At 41.7% G+C, this 22,733-nt stretch overlaps 2 protein-coding genes across 2 annotated transcripts; one reads left to right on the top strand and one right to left on the bottom strand.

Moving 5' to 3' along the window:
* Nucleotides 1-3,509: 3,509 nt before the first annotated feature.
* Nucleotides 3,510-4,240, bottom strand: LOC132255383 (V-type proton ATPase subunit D-like). Its single transcript, XM_059751388.1, has one exon. It carries the CDS (start codon nucleotides 4,238-4,240, stop codon nucleotides 3,548-3,550), a length of 693 nt encoding a protein of 230 aa, XP_059607371.1. The 3' UTR covers nucleotides 3,510-3,547.
* Nucleotides 4,241-18,502: 14,262 nt separating this feature from the next.
* LOC132265580 (pro-resilin-like) lies at nucleotides 18,503-21,537 on the top strand. The gene is made up of 3 exons (XM_059766300.1): nucleotides 18,503-18,619; nucleotides 20,576-20,791; nucleotides 20,860-21,537. The coding sequence occupies exons 1-3, from the start codon at nucleotides 18,605-18,607 to the stop codon at nucleotides 21,130-21,132; spliced, it is 504 nt and encodes a 167-aa protein (XP_059622283.1). The 5' UTR covers nucleotides 18,503-18,604; the 3' UTR covers nucleotides 21,133-21,537.
* Nucleotides 21,538-22,733: the final 1,196 nt, after the last annotated feature.

Below are 22,733 nucleotides of genomic sequence, written 5' to 3' on the forward strand. Positions count from 1 at the left end.
GAATTATTCACTAAATCTGTTCTTGATTCGCTACATAACCTAGAAAAGAATCAATTTGATTATTTCTACGCAAAAAAAATCAAGCGAAAACTGAAGAATTGAGATAATTTTGTTAGTAAAAGAAACACTCAGGGAAGGAATATTTCATGCCTTCGAACACTTTCACTTCTTAAGCACTTCTACTAAGCTTTACATCATTTCTGGCTGTATTATCTCCCCCTTGGTAATTACTATGAGTGTTAGGAAATGATTTTCCTCTGCGCTTTCTTGTGTTTTATTTTCTCAGAGAAAAATTGTACACATTGTATCTTAAACTATCTTCCTCTCGGGCTCAAACTTGCCGGCATTTATGCATGCAGAGCAGCAAAATTTGCCTGAGAATCTGAGAATGACAAAATCATATATAGAAAATGTCGCAATTTGTGGCATTGCACTTTTGCTGAGAGGCGCCAAAGCATCATGAATTTGCATTGAATGCTCCGATGGTGACATATTAATGAGAATAATGTGGCGATTAGCTTAATTAATATATGAGAAAATGACAGACAAATCATACAACTTCACACTTTGCACAGTGTGACTTTGGCTTTCCCATAAGACGCGCAGTGCAGTAATTGCATTTTGAGGCATAATGTGGGTTTTTTGTTATATTCTTGCAAATTAGTTTGGCTACCGAATAAAGTTTACACTCACTTTCGAGGAACTGAATTTACCATCTCATTGCGCACATGGTGAAGATGAATTTCATCATAATTCACATTCATTACAATGGCAAATGATGGTGATCAATGTGTAATATCACCACAGAAATGTGAGGCATTTGATATGGTATAAATTTTACCACCTTCACAATGTTGTCGAGCCGCGAGCGCAAGCTATGAAATTGAGGTATATAAACAAACGTGGGTTAATTTTCCAATCTAATACATTGTCTTAAAGGTAAAGGAGAGAATGCACATCTTCACTGCATTTCTATGCATTTCAGCATTGCGACAGCAAAATTATAAATCACGAACAGGCGAATTATTGCCTCCAAAGTCTTCGCACAGTAAATGCTCAATTATTTAATCAATATGGAAAATCTGTCGATGATTTATTAATACTTCCAGTGCTCCAAAATCACCGCCAAAGCATGCAAAATTATGCCCAGAATCCCATCGTCAGCTGACCAGCAGCCATTGTTTGTCCGCAATGATGTGCTTAATGGGATTCTTCACTCTTTCTTTAGGTCAAGCAGAAAGTCGCTGAACCGCAAAAAGACGTGCAAAACAATAACGAATCCGAAACAATCTGGCCGGATCAAAATCATAATTATCGTGTGTGTAAATATCTCTTTACTCATAATGATTTTCTCCTGGACGCACGATAAGCATCTTGAGCATCGCCACAGATGAACTCATTTCACATGCCAACGCAGACTTAGAGGTCTCATGGCGATGCTGCATTGCGAATATTGCGAAATGGACTGGGATTTTGTGGATTTCCCTTAACAATCGCACGTTATATGACGCCAAGTTGGACTGTACAATAGAAGACGATCGAGACTCGCACTTTGTGGCGGCTGAAAGTGGAGTGAAAGAGGCTCATGATCTTGAGGTCACAATGCTTCGCAAAGGGAAGATAATACGGCTAAACTGTGTACATCACTTCCTGTCACTTCCACAATCTCCATGGGAGAATCACAGACACTTTAAGGCCATTGGCAGTGCTTTAACCTCAAATTTAGGCGTCTTTAGGCTAGAAAGACGCCATTTTTACTCGTGTGACTCCTGAAAAACTTACAGATAAACAGTATATTAGAAGCTTTTGAAGTTTCCGGAAGATATTTTAAACTGGATTCAATTTTTTAATCACTTTCTTGAATGCACTTTGAAACATAACCTAAAAAATCCGTGAAACATTTACTATTTGAGAGTAGAAAATCAATAAAACAGTCAATTTTGTATCCTAAAACAGTATTTCAGAGGTTATGATCAATCCAAGCATAATTGACATAAGTTTAACATTGAAAATTTGTAATATTCATCAAATTTCATGAATAAAGTGCATAAATTGATGTTTTCAGATGATATTTAATCACTTAAAATTGCTCTTAAAGTTATAGTTACATAACCTAGACAAGAAAATGAGATTTATATGGAAGAAAATAGTGTTAAAAATCAGTACAGTAGCGAAAATTTACTTAGGACACTTAAGAAAATTTAAAGCAAGTTTTCATTTCGAACCGTTCAAGGCTTTCCATTTCTTCAAATTGAATTTTCGCTGTCATTTTGCGATATTTCGGCGTCAAATTAAGATATCGCCATGATTTTAACGCCTTTTGAAAGATCATTAAATTCTAATCATTTCTTCTCTTAAGGTAAATGTTTCGAAAATTGAAAGAAATATCGAATTTTCAACACCAAAAAAAATTGACCCAAAAATTTCACAGGTGTCGTAAGGTTATTTGCGTTACTGTACTTCCACTGAGCTGTACACTACATCTGACCACAATATCTCCCCCTTGCAGCCTCGCAGGACCCACTGCAGAGCAATTTGCCATCGTGCTGGGGATGCGATAAGACGCTCTGGCCGCAGAAATTGCGCACACGTTGCCAAACATCTTTGTCGACTAATTTAAACAAATGAATTGAGGTCACATCGCGAGCCATCTGCAGACGAATCTATTGAGAGTGTTTGCATTTGAAGGCGAAGAATGGATGCCAAGACAAAAAAAGAGGTTCAATGAGAAATTGGCCAAAGCACGCATCGATGACTTAACATGAAGCGCGCATCATCAATCAGAACAGATCGCGCGCGATTTACGCCTGCAATTACATCGCCTAATGAGTCCGCTTGTCAGGACAATTGAGGAGGAAATGCTGCGGCACTTCTGTGTAGGAAGATTTGGCCATCAAGTCAGGCGCGGAAAATGTCAGGTGATCTGAGTGGAATTTAGAGCGGAGCCAAACGCCATTTCTCATCTCTGACCATCCTTGAGCAGACATCGAGTCGCATTTGGCTCAATCAAGGTCCCCAAAATATTTTCCCATCTGCCACAATTGGACACATAATTGACTGGAAATTTCGGCAAAAGGTGGTGAGAAAGTGTGCGCTTGTCCTCGCCGGGACGCGTCATTTATCATTCCTCAATAGGCCATCGTGCGCTGTATGAAAACATCTCCATTCAATGCTCACAAAGTGGACTTCTTCTAATGACTTTTTAATTGGAATAGCAAAGCAATAATTGGGCTTGTGTCTGTCTTCACTTTGCGAAATCACACAATTTCTCTGTGAATTTTTCAAACACTTTTTCCACTCCTTTTTCCCGCCACGTCAATTCCTTCGGCGCGCAAACAGACGCCGAGTTATGCAAGGCGGTCAGCGTGACAATCTGGCGAATCAGTTGATCTTATCAAATTGTCCAAATTTCACTTCGGCCGATCAACGATAAACACATCAAATGTGACAATCGCGTTTGGCAGAAAGAAAGGTCCAAAAATATTGAGGCAGGCGAACTTGCAGTGCGGATTTTTTTTTAAATTTATACTGGAATATCCAAAAGATTTTACATTTCCTCAGAAGAATCGCCAAGATTTTCCCCGACAAGCAGGTCAATTTGTGCCTTCGCCATCTTCTTGTCTCGGATCTTCTTCAGTCTGTAGAAATCTTCGCGCTCCATCTCGTCCAGCTCAGAAATGATGTAAGTCAGCGTGCGTTCAATGCGCGGAATGACAAAGTATTCAATTGCATTCACGCGTCTGTTCGTGGTCTTGACGATGTCGTCGAGTTTGAGAAAAGCCGTCTGCTGTGTGGCCAAATCCACCAGCAATTTCACTGCATTCTGGTAATTCTGCTTCAACTTGCTGATCTTCTCGCCGCCACGCGACAATCCAATCAATTCATACACGTCCGCACCATCTTGAATCACTTCAAACACCGGCAAAGACACACCAGCGACATCTTCCCGCCGCGTGAGGATCTTCATCTGCGCCTGAGTGGCATTTTCCAGGACAATTTGGCCGAAATCTCCCGTGGCGAATTTGGCTTCGGTCATCGAGAAAGCGGCTTCCTTCATCACTTCCCCCATGAGTGACTTCATCGCGAAGATGTTGCTGAGGATTTGGCGGAAGCGCATTTCCAGAACTTCTGACTTCTGCTTCAGCAGATCATGACCTCGTTGGGCACTCGCCAGGCGATTCTTCACCACCATCAGCGCCCCTCGCGATGGGAAAATGGGAAGCCGATCCTTTCCTGACATTTCTACACAGTCACACGGAAGCTTTTGTCCGATCACTGAGATTTACACGCGCGGAATAATTCCCAAAATCGCGGACATTTCAAATGCAATGCCAACAGTCAACAATTTGACCATGTTTGAACTTCCATCAATCTTCAATCGCTCTGAATTGCTTGGCGTGATTGAGAGGGACAATTGAGACCTTAAAATGCCTTTTGTCAAGCCTTTGGTGATGCAATGCAAGGAATGATCTCATTATGCCTGATTACTTCATCTATTATAAACCCTGGAATGGCACAAATATCCAGATCACTATCAAAGTTTGAGTCTCAAAGAGAGAAAAGTTGATCTTTGAGGCTCACAATTCCAGTGTGACATAAAAGTGCCTTTTCGCGATCACCATTAATTCATCGGGATGAAATGTGTGTTATTATTTATTCTATTGTATATGACATTTTCCCTCACGGTGAGCATTGTCACGTTTTTCCTCGGCGTTCCTCCGCCAGAATCTGCGGTAATTGTTTCAAACTTCTTTTGCGCGCGCGCGCGATTACAAAAGATACACTTCCCGTTACGAGTCTTCACATCGACACTTCTCTCCCTTTCTTCCCATCATCTGTGATACGATCGTGTGAGAGAGGAATTTCTGGAAGATCATCGCGATTTCATGCTGTCTGGTGGTGTTATGAATATTAAAGATTTTGAAGTCACAAATGGAGTCAAAGAGTGTGCATCAATTCAGGAGTCACAGAGTTTTCGACATTTCCAACTACCCATCGGCGATCTCCGATGCGCACACTCAAAACTCCCAAGAGAGTCACAACATTATTCACTCTTATATATATGTTATATGTATATTTTCCCGTGCAACACGATGTTCTTGAAGAAATGGGCGCTACCTCACGTTTTGCCGTTCTTCTGCACAAATTCAACATGTGTTAAATGCGCGATGTCTCATGCAAAAAGCTCCGCGAGAGCGAAAAAAATGTGTAATATCTCACAAATTATTATTCTCTGCACACACACACACCGAATTGTAGGCGTTAAAGTACAGCATTTTCCAGAGACTATGGCGCACAATTGGGCCCATCTGCACACCTCCTGATCGCGCATCGAGAACAAATTGTTCTCAAGACGCGTTGCGCAAGCGCTCATTCATATTTCCAGAGCCGCTTTTTACACCATCAAGTCAAGCTCTCGCCCATGAGAGCAGTTTTTCGTCGCACGGCAATTTGAGCCATTAGTTTGTGTATCACCTGTTGACATGAGAAAGAGGTGTGCATCACGATTTTGGTGTCTTCGCCAGCCAACTTTCAATGTTATGCGCTCGAAAGTTCAATGCTCAAAGCGTCTTGTGTTGTCCTCTCGCCGGCAGAATTCCTCTTTTTTTCTTCTTCTTCTTTCCTGTGATTTCTCTTAATTTTAAGAGACCACAGAAACTCCCTTGTGAGTTGCAAAATTTATTGATCTTCGGGACATTTAAAAGCTGTGCCTCAAAACCAATCGTGCTAATCAATTACTCAATAGAGTGTCTCATAAAATCGATCTCCGGGGCAATAAAACACATGAGAATGCGCGTTACAGATTCACACTCTAACTGTCGATTAATTTGCAATGGAAGACATTTAGTCATCCGCACAATCTGCATAGGCAGAGCCAAGGGGGAGATAATGCAGTTAAAAGTACTGAAAGTGTTCAAAACTTCCATGTATTCCCTAGCAAATTATCCTGATTCTTAAGATTCTTCTTCCTTTTCTAGGTTATGTAGCGAATTAAGGATCAATTCGTATGCTAAAGTCGCCAAGATTGCCAATCTTTGGCCGAATTAAGCATTTTCATGCAATAAATATTGATATTCTAAAGTTTTGATGCCAAAAAACACTGCAAATTGTGTTGAGGACAAACATAACCTCAAAAATATTGATTTAAACTTGGAAAATGTTTCTTTAGAAAACCTTCTGTACAATTCTGACGCTAAATCAGCGATTTAGAGTTCGTTTGCAATTCAAAAGAGTTGATTTCGTAATCAAGAAAACTTCTAAACTGGAGTTTTAGTTATAATTTTGAGGTTATGGTCGGAAAAGATTACCCAAAAAGGTGATTTTTAGTAGATTCTTGCAGAAATATCGATTGGAAACTTAAGAAATTCACTATAAACTGAAAATTCAAGGCAAATATCTTCCCCTTGGGCAGATTGAAGACACTTTTGAGCTTTGACGATGCTTTGGCGCAAGAACTGGGATGGTGTAATAAAATGTAATTCAATGATATTTGCGCCGAGATGCAATGTGAAGAATGTGCGGCACTAGTGAATAAATTCGAGCACACCTCATCACGTAATCATCACATGAGGATTTGCTGGTATATTTCATATCACGTGATTTGCGCCATTTCTCCCCAGCGGATGTCCATTGTCTGCACAAAGAAATCCTGCGTCATTAGCGCGCGCTCATTGATGATTGATAGTGTGACCAGCGAAGGAGCTTCTCCGGCTGTCTTGGGCCATCAAGACGAGGGCGTGTGTGCCATACAATGTACAATTGTGTGTTCAATTGCATCTCGGCGAAGCATTCCACCAGATCGGAACGATGAGTGCAATTCCTCATCAATATTTCCAGATGGAATTCCATGCTTTTTTCTGCGCCTTTGCCCAGGAGAATTGAATAAATTGTGTGCGCCTTCGCGGTCTTCGCGGCAGCATAAATACCAAGGTGACGCCAAGATGTTCTCCCGCGAGTATTTATACATCTCTCACGGTGACGTCGCGTGTGCGGCAGTTCTGCGAGATGGAATGAAAGTGAAACAGTAAATCATTTCATCTCTGAGGGATTCTCCATATACTCACCAGTATTCTTTGTCTGCCACTTCTCCAATCTTTTGCCACTGAGAGAGAGAAGCTCAGCAGCTGAATAATGAAGTTTGCTTACGACTTGCTCATTGTCACTGCGCGATAAATCATTTATTGTGAGCGAAAGGAGTTGTGATATTGCTTTGAGACATAATTACTGGCATGTTCTTGAGAGAATAACCTTATACGGGCCGTTCTTTGTCAAATTCACCTTCATCCAGATGAAGATTCTCATCGTGCATCGATAGAAATGCGCAAGAATGCTTATTTTATTTATGTATTTTGCGCCTAAGCAATCATTTCATCATCAAATTCTGTCTTGAATCAATCACATAACGTAGAAAAAGCAGTAAAATTGATTTTTCTGTGCAAAATAATTTAGAAAATGCCTCAATTTGTTGCAACAGAAGCTTTTGCATTGAAAATATTGTAAATATTTCAATACTTCCGACTGTAATATCTGCCCCTTGATCAGATCCATAAATTCATTTCCAGATAAAGTTCACTGATCTCATGCCAGTAAAAATAAACAGAAAAAATTCCAAACTCTTCACCATGACAAATGAAATTCATCCACTTTCACGTGATCCACCCAAAAGTTGTGCTGAACAATCTGAAAGGGAGCCACGAAATTGAATTTTTGAACTGCAAATGTCAATTTTATGAAGATCGCGCGCGCTTCTTTCACTTTCAAATCCATTGTGAATTCAACGTCTCTGAGTCCATGGAAATTCATCAAATCCACAATGCGCAAGACAATTACAGTGGGTGCGTACTTTTCAAGGCTACCGCAGAAGACTTTCCATTGTCGCAACATGATCGAGAAAAGTCCCAGTTGAATATCATACTAAATTGACTCCCAAATACGCTAAATTTGCAGACTTGCTGATGATGTTGCGACACTTCGCGATGCCCTTTTTTCATCGTTGCGACGAAAAGTCCATCCGAAATCTCCTCGCGCACGTAATGATGCATAAATCCCATTGTTGGATATTTTCCATGTGTTCTTGGACGCATGCTTTCGCGGGCTTTTTGCCGGTTTTCCACAGCATCTTTTCAGCCCGCAAATGTAGGTGAATTTTTTGTGCGCGATTCCAACAACGTTAAACAAGTGGAAGAGAGTCATTCAATGATGAAAGACATTACAGACAATTTAATCTCCATTATTTTTATGCGCTGATCGCCTTAATTGTGCAAGAAAACGTTCATTCTGAAGGCACTTAAACACCCACCAAAAAAGCCACCCAGAGAAACTTGAAGATGTGTCAGCGAGGCGATGAGCTTAATTCCCAATAATCTCTGGGGTAATTGCATTAAAAATAAATCAATAAGTGATTGAAATTCCACCTCATCCCAATCATGTTTGCCGCATCATCGCCAGTGTTCGCTCTTCGCCATGCTGTGAATTGTTACTCAACATCAAATACCCCACAAAATGCTGGAATAATTGCTTACTTGCAATTTTTCTTGCCCATTCTCGCTGTTCTCAATGCAAAAATCAATAGCCATAATATGGCGAAAAGTGTATTAACAATAATGCGAGATGAGTTTTAGTTTTAATCACTTTCTGTGGTTCAATTTTTGGGCTTTTGCGCAAGAATTCACCATGGAAAAAAACCATCTCAAAGGTAATTAAGTGGCGCCCCAGAGACTCCACTGAGCGTCACATTGACACCTCTTTCATTCTCTCTCTCTTTCTCCACAAAACGAATCTCACACACAAAACATGAAGAAATCCAACACGTAATTTCGCCTTTTTGCCAGTGGCAAGGAAAAAAAAAACGGCAAAAGGAGAGCAAAAAGTGCACGAGTTGAGTGAAAAATCCAGTGGTGCAGAGATTTAGTCCCATTTGTGCCATTCTCACTGTCATCGATCAATGTGGTTTATCACCTCCAGCGAGCGAAAAGCGCTGCACGATAAGATTATGTAAGGAAGCACGCGCGAATTCCTGTCAATATTATGCTGTGAGAGGTTGAAAGAAGCTAAATTAATTTGTCACGCCATCAAAAATTCACTGCCAAACAAGATAAAGGCATCAAAATGGGATTAGAAGTGGCTTTTTACACTCTTTTCACTGTTGTTTGCACTCATAAAAACGATTGAATCAAGTGTGTGAGGATTGAAAAAAAACCATAAAGAAATTTCACACAGAATTCATCATGATTTTCTAAGACGAAAAACATTTGGAAGCACTTCACATTTCATTGACAAAGCGCAGCAATGTGAATGAGAAAGAAGACAGTTGGAATGCAAGTTTAATTGTAACGAAATGACGATCAATAAGGTGAGTGGAAAGTTAAATAACTCTCAAAAACATTGAAACTACTTTGAGAAAATACTGTCAATCGATGAAATATTGAATTCATAGGCAATGAATATTTTATGATACAAATAAAATTTATCACGCAACGTTCGAAAAAGCAAATTTTGATTCAGTTGTTCTCAAGATGGCGAAGAACGTTGAGTGTTATTCGAATTATCTCAAGTTAAAGAAATTGCTGAAATCAGCACTAAAAATACACAATTTCTCATTCGTCACCCAAAGAATATTCGGAAAATTTCTTATTCCTGCTCTTTATTTGTATTTTTTGGCCACAATTTTCCTTTCTGCAGTGTACTTTCCAAAGTCTATTGTCGATTTGTGTGTGACTGTTATAATATTTGTCGGATTTGTACAAATCTTTACAAAATCCTTATCTATTGTACTGTACGAAGAAAGCATCGACAGACTTTTCCTATGGATTGAAAAGCTGCATGAACAGCATAATTTCGACGAAATTACAGCGTCTTCGGAGAGACACTTGAGAAGAAATCTGAAAATCATTGAGAAAATACTAAAGTATAGTTCACAATCTAAAGCAAAGGGGGAGATATTATGGTCGGAAGTGATGTACAGATTTGCGGAAGTGTTTGTGCTTAAAAAAAAGGCATTGTTTAAGCTGTAGTTATAACCTCAGAATTTGACCAGATTTCATAAAAGCATTTTCCAAAATATGAAACTAGAAAATAAAGACAGAAGTTCCTTCAGACTGAAATTTAAGAGCGTGAAATTGAAGAAACGTAACTGATATGATGTCTTTAAGGCCGTTCAGAAGTGTCTGAAGTATTAGAGATTCTGCACAGCGACATGTGAAGCATATTATCTCCCCCTTGCCTAACACCACAAATCTGTTGATTGTCTGAAGTAAGTTTTCTTCATGCTTTGCAGGATAATCTTTCCACTGCTATGCGTTGGTGTTACTGCTGAGCTGATCTTCTTTCTTCTCAACAACTCAGTGATCATCGCCATTCCCGGATTGCCGCCAAGAGAGAACGAAAGTCTCATCTACCATCACATCAATCAAGTAATCTGTTTTCCACCGAGTGCAATTGTTCTTACGATTTCAGAATCTGTTCTCATCATCATTGGATTCTACTTCATTGCTGCTTTGGATATTTTCTCTGATATGATTTCATGTCTTGACGATTCGAGCTTTAGGAACAAAACTCAATTCTTGAGGAATTGCTACACTTTTCATTGTGAACTTCTTGCCATGTTTGCAATATTTAGCGACGTTTTCTACTACACATTTACAGTTCAGGCCGGATCGAGTGCTTGCTTTCTCTTATTTGTTTTCTATCTGATTCAATCTTCAGACGCACTTCTTCTTCTGCCACTCATTCTGGCTATTCTTTTTCAATTTGGAATATTTTGCCTCTTCGGTCACATCATCTTCTCGAAATCCGAGCGCATCTCTGTCGATCTGTACTTAACCAAGTGGTATGACTTGAGTTTGGACGATCAAAGATTCCTCCTCACGATGATGTTCGCCTCAAGGAATCCCGTGGCCTTCAAGGCGGCCGGATTGTATGACATAAATTTGGTGATGTTTGTTCAATCAATCAAAGTTGGCTTTTCATTCTGTGCCATTATTTATTCACTCACATAAATGTGGAGAAGGTTGAGAGAAGTAGTGTAGAGGGCGCCCTAGTAGAGTAAGATTTAAGGAGACCGTCGCGAGGAGGAGGAGAAATTTAGTAATACCGCGACACCAAAACTGAACAGACGCAATTATAATTGGTAAGCCACACTGATATACTTTCCCCTGATCTATTCCCATTCTTACATGGGGGCTCGTCCGGGAAGACAGGGAGTATTCTGAGTGGAATAGTTGCGTTTCGGGAAGTTAAAGACGTGCGAAAAGTATTGCGAAGTTGTGAGCGACGCGAGTGAACCGCGAGGGATCTCGCAAAGACATTTGAAGACGTGTAGACGGGAGAATTCGCGTGATATCCGTGCGTGAGTGGCGGGAGAACGACGGCGGCGCGATTTTCCACAGCGTGAAGACGGTATCGAAGTGATTCGGTGCATTGGAGGCGTGAAGACGTGCACGTGTTCAAGCGCGAACAGTGCGAGGAAAAGACGGCCATTGAAGTCGGCGACGACTTCCGGCAGCCATCTTTAAGACGGTGATTTGTCGGTTGAATTTCGGAAGACGTCCGAAACTTAACCGCGATCACAACCAACGACGTGGCGGCGCGAAAAGTGATCGCGAGCGAAGACGCAAATCGACGAGTTCGTGTGTTGTACTAAGACGTTGTGTACTAAAATCGAACAGAGTGAAAATGGCGTCCAATGTGTCGCAAAAAGTGTCAACAATCGACGAATTGGTGGATTTAATGACGAGGAATGGGCTAATAAAGGAGTGCCAGCGCAGGAGCTTGAAGGAGGACGGCACTAAAGCCGAATTAGCCCAGCGAATCATCAATTTCGATGCAAATAAGGCGGAAAATCCAAGGGGAAGAGATGGCAACCGCCGTGGCAGTGGCGAAAACAACGATGATTCGGATTCTAGTGACGACGATGATGACTTCGAGGGATTTGACACAGTTGTCGTGGATGCGAATTCCACACCCAAGCAGCCGACGTGTTCGTCGAGCGGCAAATCGTTCAGTCTGAAGGATATTGAGGAGTCTATTGAGCATTTTGCCGGCGCCGATGGACAAGATATTGTGACGTGGTTCGTGGAATTCGAGGACACCGCCAAGTCCGCGAGGTTGAGCGACCTCCAGATGTTAGTGCTGTGCAAGAAGGTGCTTGAGGGCACTGCGAAGAAGTTCTTGTTCGCTCAGACGGGGCTGTGCAAGTACAAACGGCTGAAGCGCGCACTGATCAAGGAGTTTGCTGAGAAGTGCAGCGGTGCTGATGTTCATCGCAAGCTGCGCGAGCGCAAGAAGGATTCGAAGGAGACGGTGCTTGATTATGTGTATGAGATGCAACGCATAGCGAAGTCTGGCAATGTGGATGCTGCGACAATCATCGAGTATGTTTGTGACGGAATCCCAGGTGACCCAGTGAGTAAAGCGACGTTGTATGAGTCCACGACGATTGACGAGTTGAAGAAGAAACTGAATTCTTACTGGAAGTTGCATTCAAAGGCGAAGAGTGCTTCAGGAGCTCCTAAGAAGGCAGATTCGACGGAGGAAAAGAAGGGAAACGCTAAGAAAGGTGGCAACAAGGCGGCTACGGATAAGTGTTTCAATTGTGGAGTCAGTGGTCATAAGTCTATGGACTGTCCTGATAAAGAGAAAGGCGTGAAGTGTTTTAAGTGCAACGAGTTCGATCATATCGCTAAGGACTGTAAGAAAAAGGACGATAAGAAGAAGAAGAGTGCCAAAGTGAATATGATTAAGCAAAGTGATGAGAAGTTGGACACATTGAAAGTGAAGTTCGCTGATTATGAGAGTGTTGGTGTGATTGATAGTTACAGTGATGTGTCGTTGATGAAAGAGGCGCTATGGAGGAAGATTGAGGCGTGTTGCAGCGACAAGATGCCGTCGAGGATGAAGTTGCAAGGCTTCGGAGGTGCTTTTGGAAGAGCCAAAGGTGAAGTGATGGTTAACGCCACCATCGACGACGAGATGTACAGGTTTCTGTGCCACATTGTGCAGAATGATGCCATGGAGCCTGAGTTGTTGATCGGGAGGAATTTCCTCGATAATGTCGACTACACCATAAAGCCAGGTAATGTGATTATCAAGCCTAAAGTCCCTAATGATGCTCGTGATGCTGTTAAGCCTGAAGACGATGCGCGTGACGATGCTGTGAGTGACGTGCCAGGCGAGAATGACGCAGGGATTGGCGTGGGCGGAGATAGTGCCGATACCTTGGCTGAGGTGGCGCGTATCATGCAGATTTCTGTTGAAGACGATTCAATTAATTGCCCCAAAGAGTTCGCGGGTGAGATTGAACAGATGATTGCGAATTACAAGCCGCAAAAGCCGAAGAATGTGACGATTGAAACGACAATCAATTTGACGGACGAGACGCCTGTGTATCAGCGCCCGAGACGATTGGCTCCTCTGGAGAAGAGGATTGTTGATAAGCAGATAGCCGAGTGGATGGAAGAGGGTATTATTCGCGAATCTACGAGTGATTTCGCGAGCCCTGTTGTGATTGTCAAGAAGAAAGACGGTTCACCGCGCGTATGCATTGATTATCGCGAATTGAACAAGAAGATTGTGCCCGATCGATATCCGATGCCAAGAATTGAGGATCAGTTGGATTGCTTGCCCAAAGCGCGTGTTTATTCCACCCTTGATTTGAAGAACTCGTACTTTCATGTGCCAGTCGCCGAAAAGAGTAGGAAGTATACCTCTTTTGTAACACATGACGCGCAGTACGAATTCATGAAGTCGCCATTTGGATTAAATCTCAGTGGAAAAAGCTTTGGACGATTCATCAACGCCGCATTGCGGAATTTGATGAGAGACGGAACGGTGTTGGCATTCGTGGATGACTTGATCGTGCCGGCGAGTGACGAAGAAGAGGGAATTCAAAAGTTGAAACGTGTTCTTGAGGTAGCAGCAGAAAATGGTCTCGTATTCAATTGGAAGAAGTGCGCTTTTCTGCAAAGGAAAGTCGAGTACCTTGGATATGTGATCAGCGAGGGAAAAATTCATTCGACGGAGTTGAAAGTGAGAGATTTGTTGAAATATCCAGTGCCCAAGACGACGAAGCAAGTCCATCGATTCTATGGATTGGCACAGTATTTCCGCAAGTTCATCGAGAACTTTTCCATGATCGCAAAGCCGCTGAGTAACCTGCTGAAGACGGGAGTTGATTTTGAATTCGGTGACGAACAGATGGCCGCGTTTAAGATGTTGAAGGATTTGATGGCTACTTATCCTGTGTTGAAGATCTATGATCCTGATGATGAAACGGAGGTCCACACTGACGCTTGCCAGACGGGAATTGCGGGTATCTTGATGCAAAAAGGCGATGACGGGAAGATGCATCCGTGCTACTATCATAGCAGGAACACCAACGAGGCCGAGCAGAAGTATCACTCGTATTACCTCGAATTCCTCGCCGCCGCGGACTCAGTAGAGAAGTTTAGCGTCTATTTGAAAGGGGTGAGATTTAAGTTGGTGACTGATTGTGCCGCGTTTATGATGACGATGTCCAAGAAGCAGTTGAATCCGAAGATTGCGAGGTTGGCGCTTGAGTTGCAAGAGTACGATTTTGCTGTTGAACATCGTGCAGGTAGTCGAATGGCGCATGTTGATGCTTTGTCGAGGGCGACAGTGATGGTGATTAAGAAGAGAGTAGATGACGTGACTTCGAAGGTGAAAGCTGCGCAAAATCAGGACGAGAGGATTAAGGCGATAAAAACAGCCTTGTCGCGTGGGCCGTATGAGAACTTTCTGTGCTGCAATGAAGTCTTATACGTGGAGGGCGATGGCAAAAAGAAATTAGTGATTCCTAGCGCCATGGAGTTTGAGATTTTGAGCGATGCGCATTCACGAGGACATTTCGGTGTCAAGAAGACCAAAGAGCTGATTAATGACGAGTACTATATCCAGAACGTTGACGATAAGATTCGCAGGTGCATCGACAATTGCATTCCTTGCATATTGGCGGAGCGAAAGAGTGGGAAACGTGAGGGTGAGCTCCACCCTATTCCCAAGGGAGATCAGCCTTTCGAGACGTTGCACATTGACCACCTTGGTCCAATGCCATCGACGAGGAAATGTTATAACTACATATTGACGGTGGTGGATGGCTTTTCCAAGTTTGTTTGGTTGTTTCCCGTTAAGTCGACGACGGCCGATGAGACTTTAAAGAAGTTGCAAACGATTTCTGACGTATTTGGTGATCCGAAGAGGATCGTGGCTGATAGAGGAAGTGCGTTCACCTCGAATGTTTTCAAGAAACATTGTGAGGAGAGAGATATTGAGTTGCATCATGTGGCGACAGGCGTGCCACGAGGGAATGGACAAGTTGAGAGGATCCACAGGATAATTATACCGACTTTGACGAAGATGTCCGTGGATAAGCCTGAAGAATGGTTTAAACACGTGGGAAAAGTCCAGCAGTACATCAACTCATCACATCAGAGATCAATTGAGAGTACGCCGTGTGAAGTGTTGATTGGAGTGAAGATGAAACATCCTGAGGACAAAAAGATTGTTGAGATTCTTGAGGAAGAGCAGAAGGCTCAATTTGGCGAACAGCGCGATGTGCTGAGGAAGCAAGCTCGACTTAGTATCGAGAAGGTCCAGGAGAAAAGTCGTAAGGCTTACAATCTGAGAAGCCGACCAGCTCGGAAGTACCAGGAAGGAGATTTGGTAGCTCTGAAGAAGACGCAGTTCGAGACGGGCGCCAAGGTGAAGCCGAAATTCATCGGACCATATAGGATTGTGGAGATTTTGCCGAACGATCGATACAAGGTGAAAAAGTCAGGAGATTTCGATGGGTCGGAGACGACGTATGGAGCGGCGGACATCTTGAAGCCGTGGCCAGGAAGTGTGCATTCGGGACGAATGCAAGGCCAGGAATGGCCGTGTGGAGAAGGTTGAGAGAAGTAGTGTAGAGGGCGCCCTAGTAGAGTAAGATTTAAGGAGACCGTCGCGAGGAGGAGGAGAAATTTAGTAATACCGCGACACCAAAACTGAACAGACGCAATTATAATTGGTAAGCCACACTGATATACTTTCCCCTGATCTATTCCCATTCTTACATAAAATATGAATGAGAAGAAAAACTTTTAAATGTCGTGAACAATTTAAATTATTGCTCTCTCAATTTGTCACTGTTAAATTATAATTAAAAATAAATACTTTATGAAGTCAAGAAGGTTTTTTTTTTTTTCTTCATTATCAGCAACTTCACACTTTTCTCCGAGTGTACTTTTGACTGTGCGATTTTTAAGTTCACTGTTCGTGGGAGAAAGATGCCAGCAAAAGAACAATCTCATGAACACCTCATAAAATTGAACCGGCATAATTACATACAATGCCCAGCATTACTGCTTAATAAAGCTGCAGTGGAAAAAATGCTAATTTGCCCAATAAAACTTTCGAAAAGTCATAATGTTGGGCATGTGAATTTGCTACCCGAAATTCAACCAACAATTACGTTGCAAATATCGATCAGTTCAATCTCTTTTTTGGCTTAATTATGTCAATGCTGACGCTAAAGTGTTACTCAATTGAGCGCATTTTATAGGTTTTTAATTATTCCACCCGTTCATAAAGTCCCCATTATGCAAGATATTTGCGAGGGTGAAGTTGGAATTCCTCGCGGCTCTTCCGCGTTTGGCATTTGACGCGATTTGGCGTGTCGCGGAGTGACACGGACGTGAAACTTGTCAAAAGAGATCGCCAGAGCGAAGGGAAAACCATGCACAGAAGAGTGTGTATTTCCTCCATCGCCGGGCAGCACAATTTCGTAATGATCTCGAATTACACCATCTCCGAAGAATCATGTAAGACAAATTATGCTGGAGCCAAAACAAAGAGACACCGGGGAATGTGTAGTAAAATCAAATTTTGATTACACTCCAATGGTGAATCCGTCTTTTTTTTTGCCCCCCTCGCGATCACTCCGCGGACCAAATCGAGTGAGATTTATTAGATGAGTGTGCAATTGATTGATTTTTTTTTGATTCCCTCCTCAAACCTAATCTCACCGCACGAAATCTCATGAACAATTCCACGGAGGCTTCATTTTCCCACACACACGCGAGCGCACGCAAAAGGGCATCTTCCCCATCATCCATATAGCATAAAACATGATGTCCGGCAATTTCATCGCGCGCGGATTCCCAAAAATCTTGTCGTCAATTACAATTCGTGACTCGCGATCATCTCGACGCGCTCGCCAAGGCGCCGCGGCTTTTGTGAGATTGGAAAAAATAAGGCAAATAATCATTAAAGAATTTTATGTACACCTCCATTGTGGCGGATTTGCCGACGTTGATGGGAAAAAAAGTGGCGACATTGAATCGCAACAATATTATAACTACGAGATTATGCTAAATAATTACATCCAGAAGACTTACACACATTTTTATGCCTCTTCCGAAAGTGATTGTAATTGCAGCTTTTGTGGAGATGAGCAAAACGCCACAGTTGATGCCCTCCGAAAGGTCTTCGCAATGAAAGCTTCTTGGTTCCACTGTTTGGCAGCATTGTTGATTTATTGTGCTGGGGGCGATGTTAGTTGATTGAGTAGAATGCGTGAGGTAAGAAACAGGTGAGAAGATGGACAATTCAGTCTTTTAGAGAGAACTTGCAGCCAAAATAATGCCATAATAATAAATTACTTTCAAATTTTCAACTCATTCACTGCGAATCGTGTTAAGATTCACCATCAAGTGATTAACCAAGGGGGAGATAGTACGGCTAAACTGTGTACACCACTTCCTAACACTTCCAAAGCTTTGACAGTGCTTAAAATATGTGTTTTCTTTACTTTCTTATCCTTTTTGATTTATTATGTGTAAAGTAATTAAATTTCTCATATTTCTCAAGCATTTTTCACTACGATTGCATCAAGATTTGAGAACAGATTTTCAGAATCGCATTTTCACAGAAATTGAAGTTCAAACAGTTCAAATTGAAAATTAAGTGCCTTGAAAGAGCGCAAAAACTTCCCTTGGTTGAACAACTATAAAAATTTATCGTTCTATTTGGCAATTTTTAAGTCGTCCATTTGAAATACGACTTTGGAAATCTGTACTTAAGTCTTCAAAACACATTAAAAAGTTCTACTTCTGCTTATCCCACAACATTGCGTTCTTCGAAAGGGTTTCAAAGATTCGAGAGACCTTTTAAAAGATGGTCAAGATCATCGGAATTGGTGAAAAATTGCAACTTTGGCGGCGGATTAAAGATTTTCCCACCTTCTTTCGGTGGAAAGAAGAGTTGAGGAGATCTAGAAGAGTGTCAAGAAATTGCGCCAGCGCTTCTCAACTCCAAATTCTGCCACACGTCGAGAGAGATGACTCTCTCAAACTCCCTCCAAATGCGATCCCCACCATCGAGAGCGCAGCCATGGAGACTCCGGGACGCTGGCTCTCTTCGGAGAAGCCCACCTTTCACGGAAGACCCGCTCACGGGCGCGACGGTATAAAAGGCGGGCGGCCGTGCAGAATCCTTTATTCACACAAAACCTCCCGCCGAGGCAGTTTCAATTCACCCGTGTGTCGTTCTTGTGACTCGTGAGTGCATCTTTCAAAGGGATTAAACGGACTTTAGTGCGTGCGACAGAATGCTGAGATACGTTGTAAGTGACGCAACCTTGACCGCAATGGTCAAATTTGCCATTTATAGGAGGATTCGAGCAATTGGACAATTGATTGTTTCATGATTTAGAGGGCAAATCATCCAATTGACATTGCATTGTGATGATCGCAATTATGCCCAATTTCCCGTACCTGTGCTGCCGATGAGACCCTCAAATCATCAATCTGACGAAGCCTTATTAATGATTCATAGAAGAGCACACTCGTTATCCAATTAGCACTTCACAAACACATCTCATTATCCTTGAGCAGATGCCAATGCGAGATTTATTGGAACAAACAATGCTGTGAAGCATTAAAATGTGTCTCATCACAAATCAATTCAGTGAATCTAACAACTGACGAGCTATGAAGGATATTAATTAAAATTGTGACCCTTTCATTTTCCACTTAGCAATAATTCCCAACTGATTGATTTGATTGCTGTGCCGATTGGTTCCAGCACAATATTGTCTTGCAAGGCATAAATCAATGCGCGAAAAGCACACTGAGATGTTGAGACAAAAGGTCCATTGCGAGAGCAAATGAACTCAATGTTCCATTTCGCCACTCAATTCCCATTTAATGATGCACAAAGGTCAGCCGGATTGCATGCACTCGTCAAATACCACCTCAAAAGACGCGATGAGTGAGCAAGAACCCATTGATATCCGCTTGCGAGGCTCCTTTTAATTGCACTTTGCATCTCAATTCACATAACTCGCCGTTTTTTTTTTCGAGACGCCGCGTGACACGATTTGTTGTCACATTGCATTTAAAATACATCGCGCGGCAATCGCCATGTGAAATAGAAGAGGAGTTCACCTGCTCTACCATGCGATCGAGTGGACTTTGTAAGGCATAAAATATGTGATTCTTCGCCTGGGAGATTGCTGAAATACCACACAACAAGTGGAGTCACTTTCTGTACATCTTCCAATGTTGTGTCTTGCTTTGTTCAAGAACATAATCAGCAGCAAAAATTTGTTATACAATCTCAATTTGGACTCCCCATGTGTAATCAATAACTTTTCCCTCACCTTTCTATCCTCATCTCATGACTCACTCTCTTTTCTGCGCCCCGCGAAGCCACGAAGGCGCAGAATTAAGAAATAGAGACGCTCCGCGTCGTCAGCGTCGATCAATCTCGTGGGATGCGCGCGAGATGTTTATGAGCCACTGTTGGGGACAATGCTCAATAATCTGTCGCAATGTGTGTCGAGTGGCATCCGATAAGGATGCCACATAAAGTTGTAATTTATTGTGATAATGGAGCATCATAATTAATCGTTGGGCAATCTCAATTGCCATACAATCATAAATCGCACAGTGGAGACGCCTGGTGGTGGTGAATAGTCGAGACACTCGAGAAAGACTCTGAATTTGCGGGGGAAAAGGCAAGGGGAAAGTCACTGGCAAGTTGAGATTATTATAGCTTTGTGATTATTCAATAATTCTTTTTGATTATCCGAGATTCTTATTGAAATTTTGATTTTTCATTCAAAATTCAAAATTTAATCAAAATTTTTAATATAATTGAATAATTGTGAATATTGGGAATTTTCATTGATTGGAAATAATCTTCTTTTTTATTATTAAATTCAGAATTTGACTAACTTTGATAATTTTGTAATTTTATTTGGGAAAATATTTTTTTTTATTATTTAATTTAGAATTAGATTTTTTTTTTAATTCTTTTTACAATTTCACTTGGCAAAGTAATAATTTTTTGATTATTTTACTCAAATAATTGATTATTTGATTAAAGAAGATTGCGTTTCCTCAAAAATCATCTTGTGATTTGCCCCTTGGGGGAAAAGACCGTGATGTGACGCTGTTGCGGGAGCAAAATGGGCCATTTTGCACAGATAAATCACGGGTCTCATTGTGTGCAAAATATGCGCGGTGTTTGCCAATTTGTCTCATGCACTCCTTCTGATCTCCCTCTTTTTCTGCAGTGCCTTCTCGTGTGCGTTGCCAATGCCTTTGGCGATATTGGCGCCGGTCGGAATCAGTACTTGCCACCGGAGAAAGGCTACAACTACGACAAGCCCAACTTGCCCTTCCCATCTGGACAGAATCCCACGCAGGTGCCCTTCCCACGACCTCCGCCACAGCCTCAGCAGCCCCGTCCGCCGGCACCTCCGCGGCCATACCAGCCGCCAGCCGAAGACGTAAGCACTCGACTTTGGCATTTGATGTGATCGAGACGCAAAACTTGATCTTCTTGCACTCTTTGCAGCACCACCATCACGAGCCCGGCATGCCCTTCGAGTTCGCCTATTCCGTGAACGACGCCCCCACCCAGAACGACTACTCACACAAGGCCGTGAGCGACGGCGACGTGACACGAGGCGAATACCGCACAGCGATGCCCGACGGCCGCGTGCAGGTCGTGCGTTACACGGCAGACTGGAAGAACGGCTACAACGCCGAAGTCACGTACGAGGGCACGCCGACCTACCCTTCGGGCCCCTACGGACAGGCGAGCAACGACCAGGGCTACAGATACTAGGTAGAATAGGCGCTAATGTGAGATGGAGCAAGTATTACTGAATGGAGCCACCCTTGATGGCTCTGAAGCTCTCTATACAATGTACAGAATCAATTCTATTTCATAATTACGTGTAATTTATAGTAATTTACATTCTGAAGTAATAAATGACGATTTCATTGGAATGCGTGTGCTTCAGTGTCTTAAGATCGCCGCATCTCTTAATAGCTGTGAAGATCATAAACAAAGCAGTTTGCTACTTCACTTTATACGCTTTGTCAAGACAAACGAGTCTTCGACAATCCGCCAAATGACATTCTAATGCGTGCGCATAATAAACAGAATGACACTTTATGATCGGAAATTTGAGAGATTCACTTGAAATAGAACTTCTCGCATTAATAAGCCTTGCAATAAATCATCACAAGCGACTTTAAGTGTGTTTCACTTGAATTATCACCTTGAAATTCATCATCATGTGATCTCAATCATTCAGAGATGAGGAAAAGTCGTTTCCCAGATCATAAATTTCTGCTCATGAATCTTGAACATCTCTTCGTTTCACACAAAAAAAACGTTAAGTAAGTACTGGAAAATATGGTGAGTAAAAACCTTCGTTCATTAGAGAAGATTTGTTTGCCGACCAAACAAAGGTGATTCTAAAATCCATATTTATATATGAACAGATCGCGAAAGACAATTCCACTGAAGTGTATGTTTCAGCTGGAACATTCAACAACAACCGAAATTATCGAAGTTCGAACATTTGCAATCGCTGGAATTCGAACACACGAGCGTTAAGAGTCAATCGCATTGATCACTGAGCCTCAGTTGCCCATTTAATCCATTTAAAACACATTTTAGACATTTTTTATGACCATAACCTCAAAATATAACAAAAACTTCCTTTGGGAGATTTCTAGATCACAAAATGATCCGATTGATTTGGAAATGACATCAAAACTGCTAATTCAGAGTCCAAATAGCTTTTTAAATGAGTCCACATGACTATTTTTGAGGTTATGTTCGATTTCAACACAATTTGAGTGTTTTTCGTCTTAAAAGATTTAAAAAAAAGCAACATTTATCGCATGAAGATGTTAAATTTTGCCAATTACTAGCAATCTTGGCGACTTTAGGATAAAAATTGATTTGCTAAAATGCAAATTATTCACTAAATCCGTTCGTGATTTCTTACATAACCTAGAAAAAGATGTTTAAAATTGATTCTTCGTATAAATTGAAAGAAATCCTAAGAATTAAGATAATTAATCAATAAAGTAAGCAATCAGAAAAGGAATACAGTAAGTTTTTCAATACTTCCACTTCTTAAATATTTCTTCTGAGCTGTACACCACTTCTGATTGTATTATCTCTCCCTTGGCTTTTAGTAATTTGTGCCCTATAAGTAAGTTTCATCGATAATAAGTGACTCTACATTAAATTAACTCTCTAAAACGTTCGAAATTTCACTGAGACAATTTCCATTCAATGTTAATTTGCATGCAATCCGGATTACAAAGCATTGGGTGTGATCTTAGAAATGAATTTAGCGAAATTCATCTAGAAAATGACTGAGAAGTTTCAACTCTGTGCCAAAATTTGCCTATATCGCGGCAATT

The sequence above is a fragment of the Phlebotomus argentipes genome, unplaced genomic scaffold (assembly GCF_947086385.1).
Source record: "Phlebotomus argentipes unplaced genomic scaffold, Phlebotomus argentipes genome assembly contig_5, whole genome shotgun sequence".
In the NCBI taxonomy this organism is placed as follows: Eukaryota; Metazoa; Arthropoda; class Insecta; order Diptera; family Psychodidae; genus Phlebotomus; species Phlebotomus argentipes.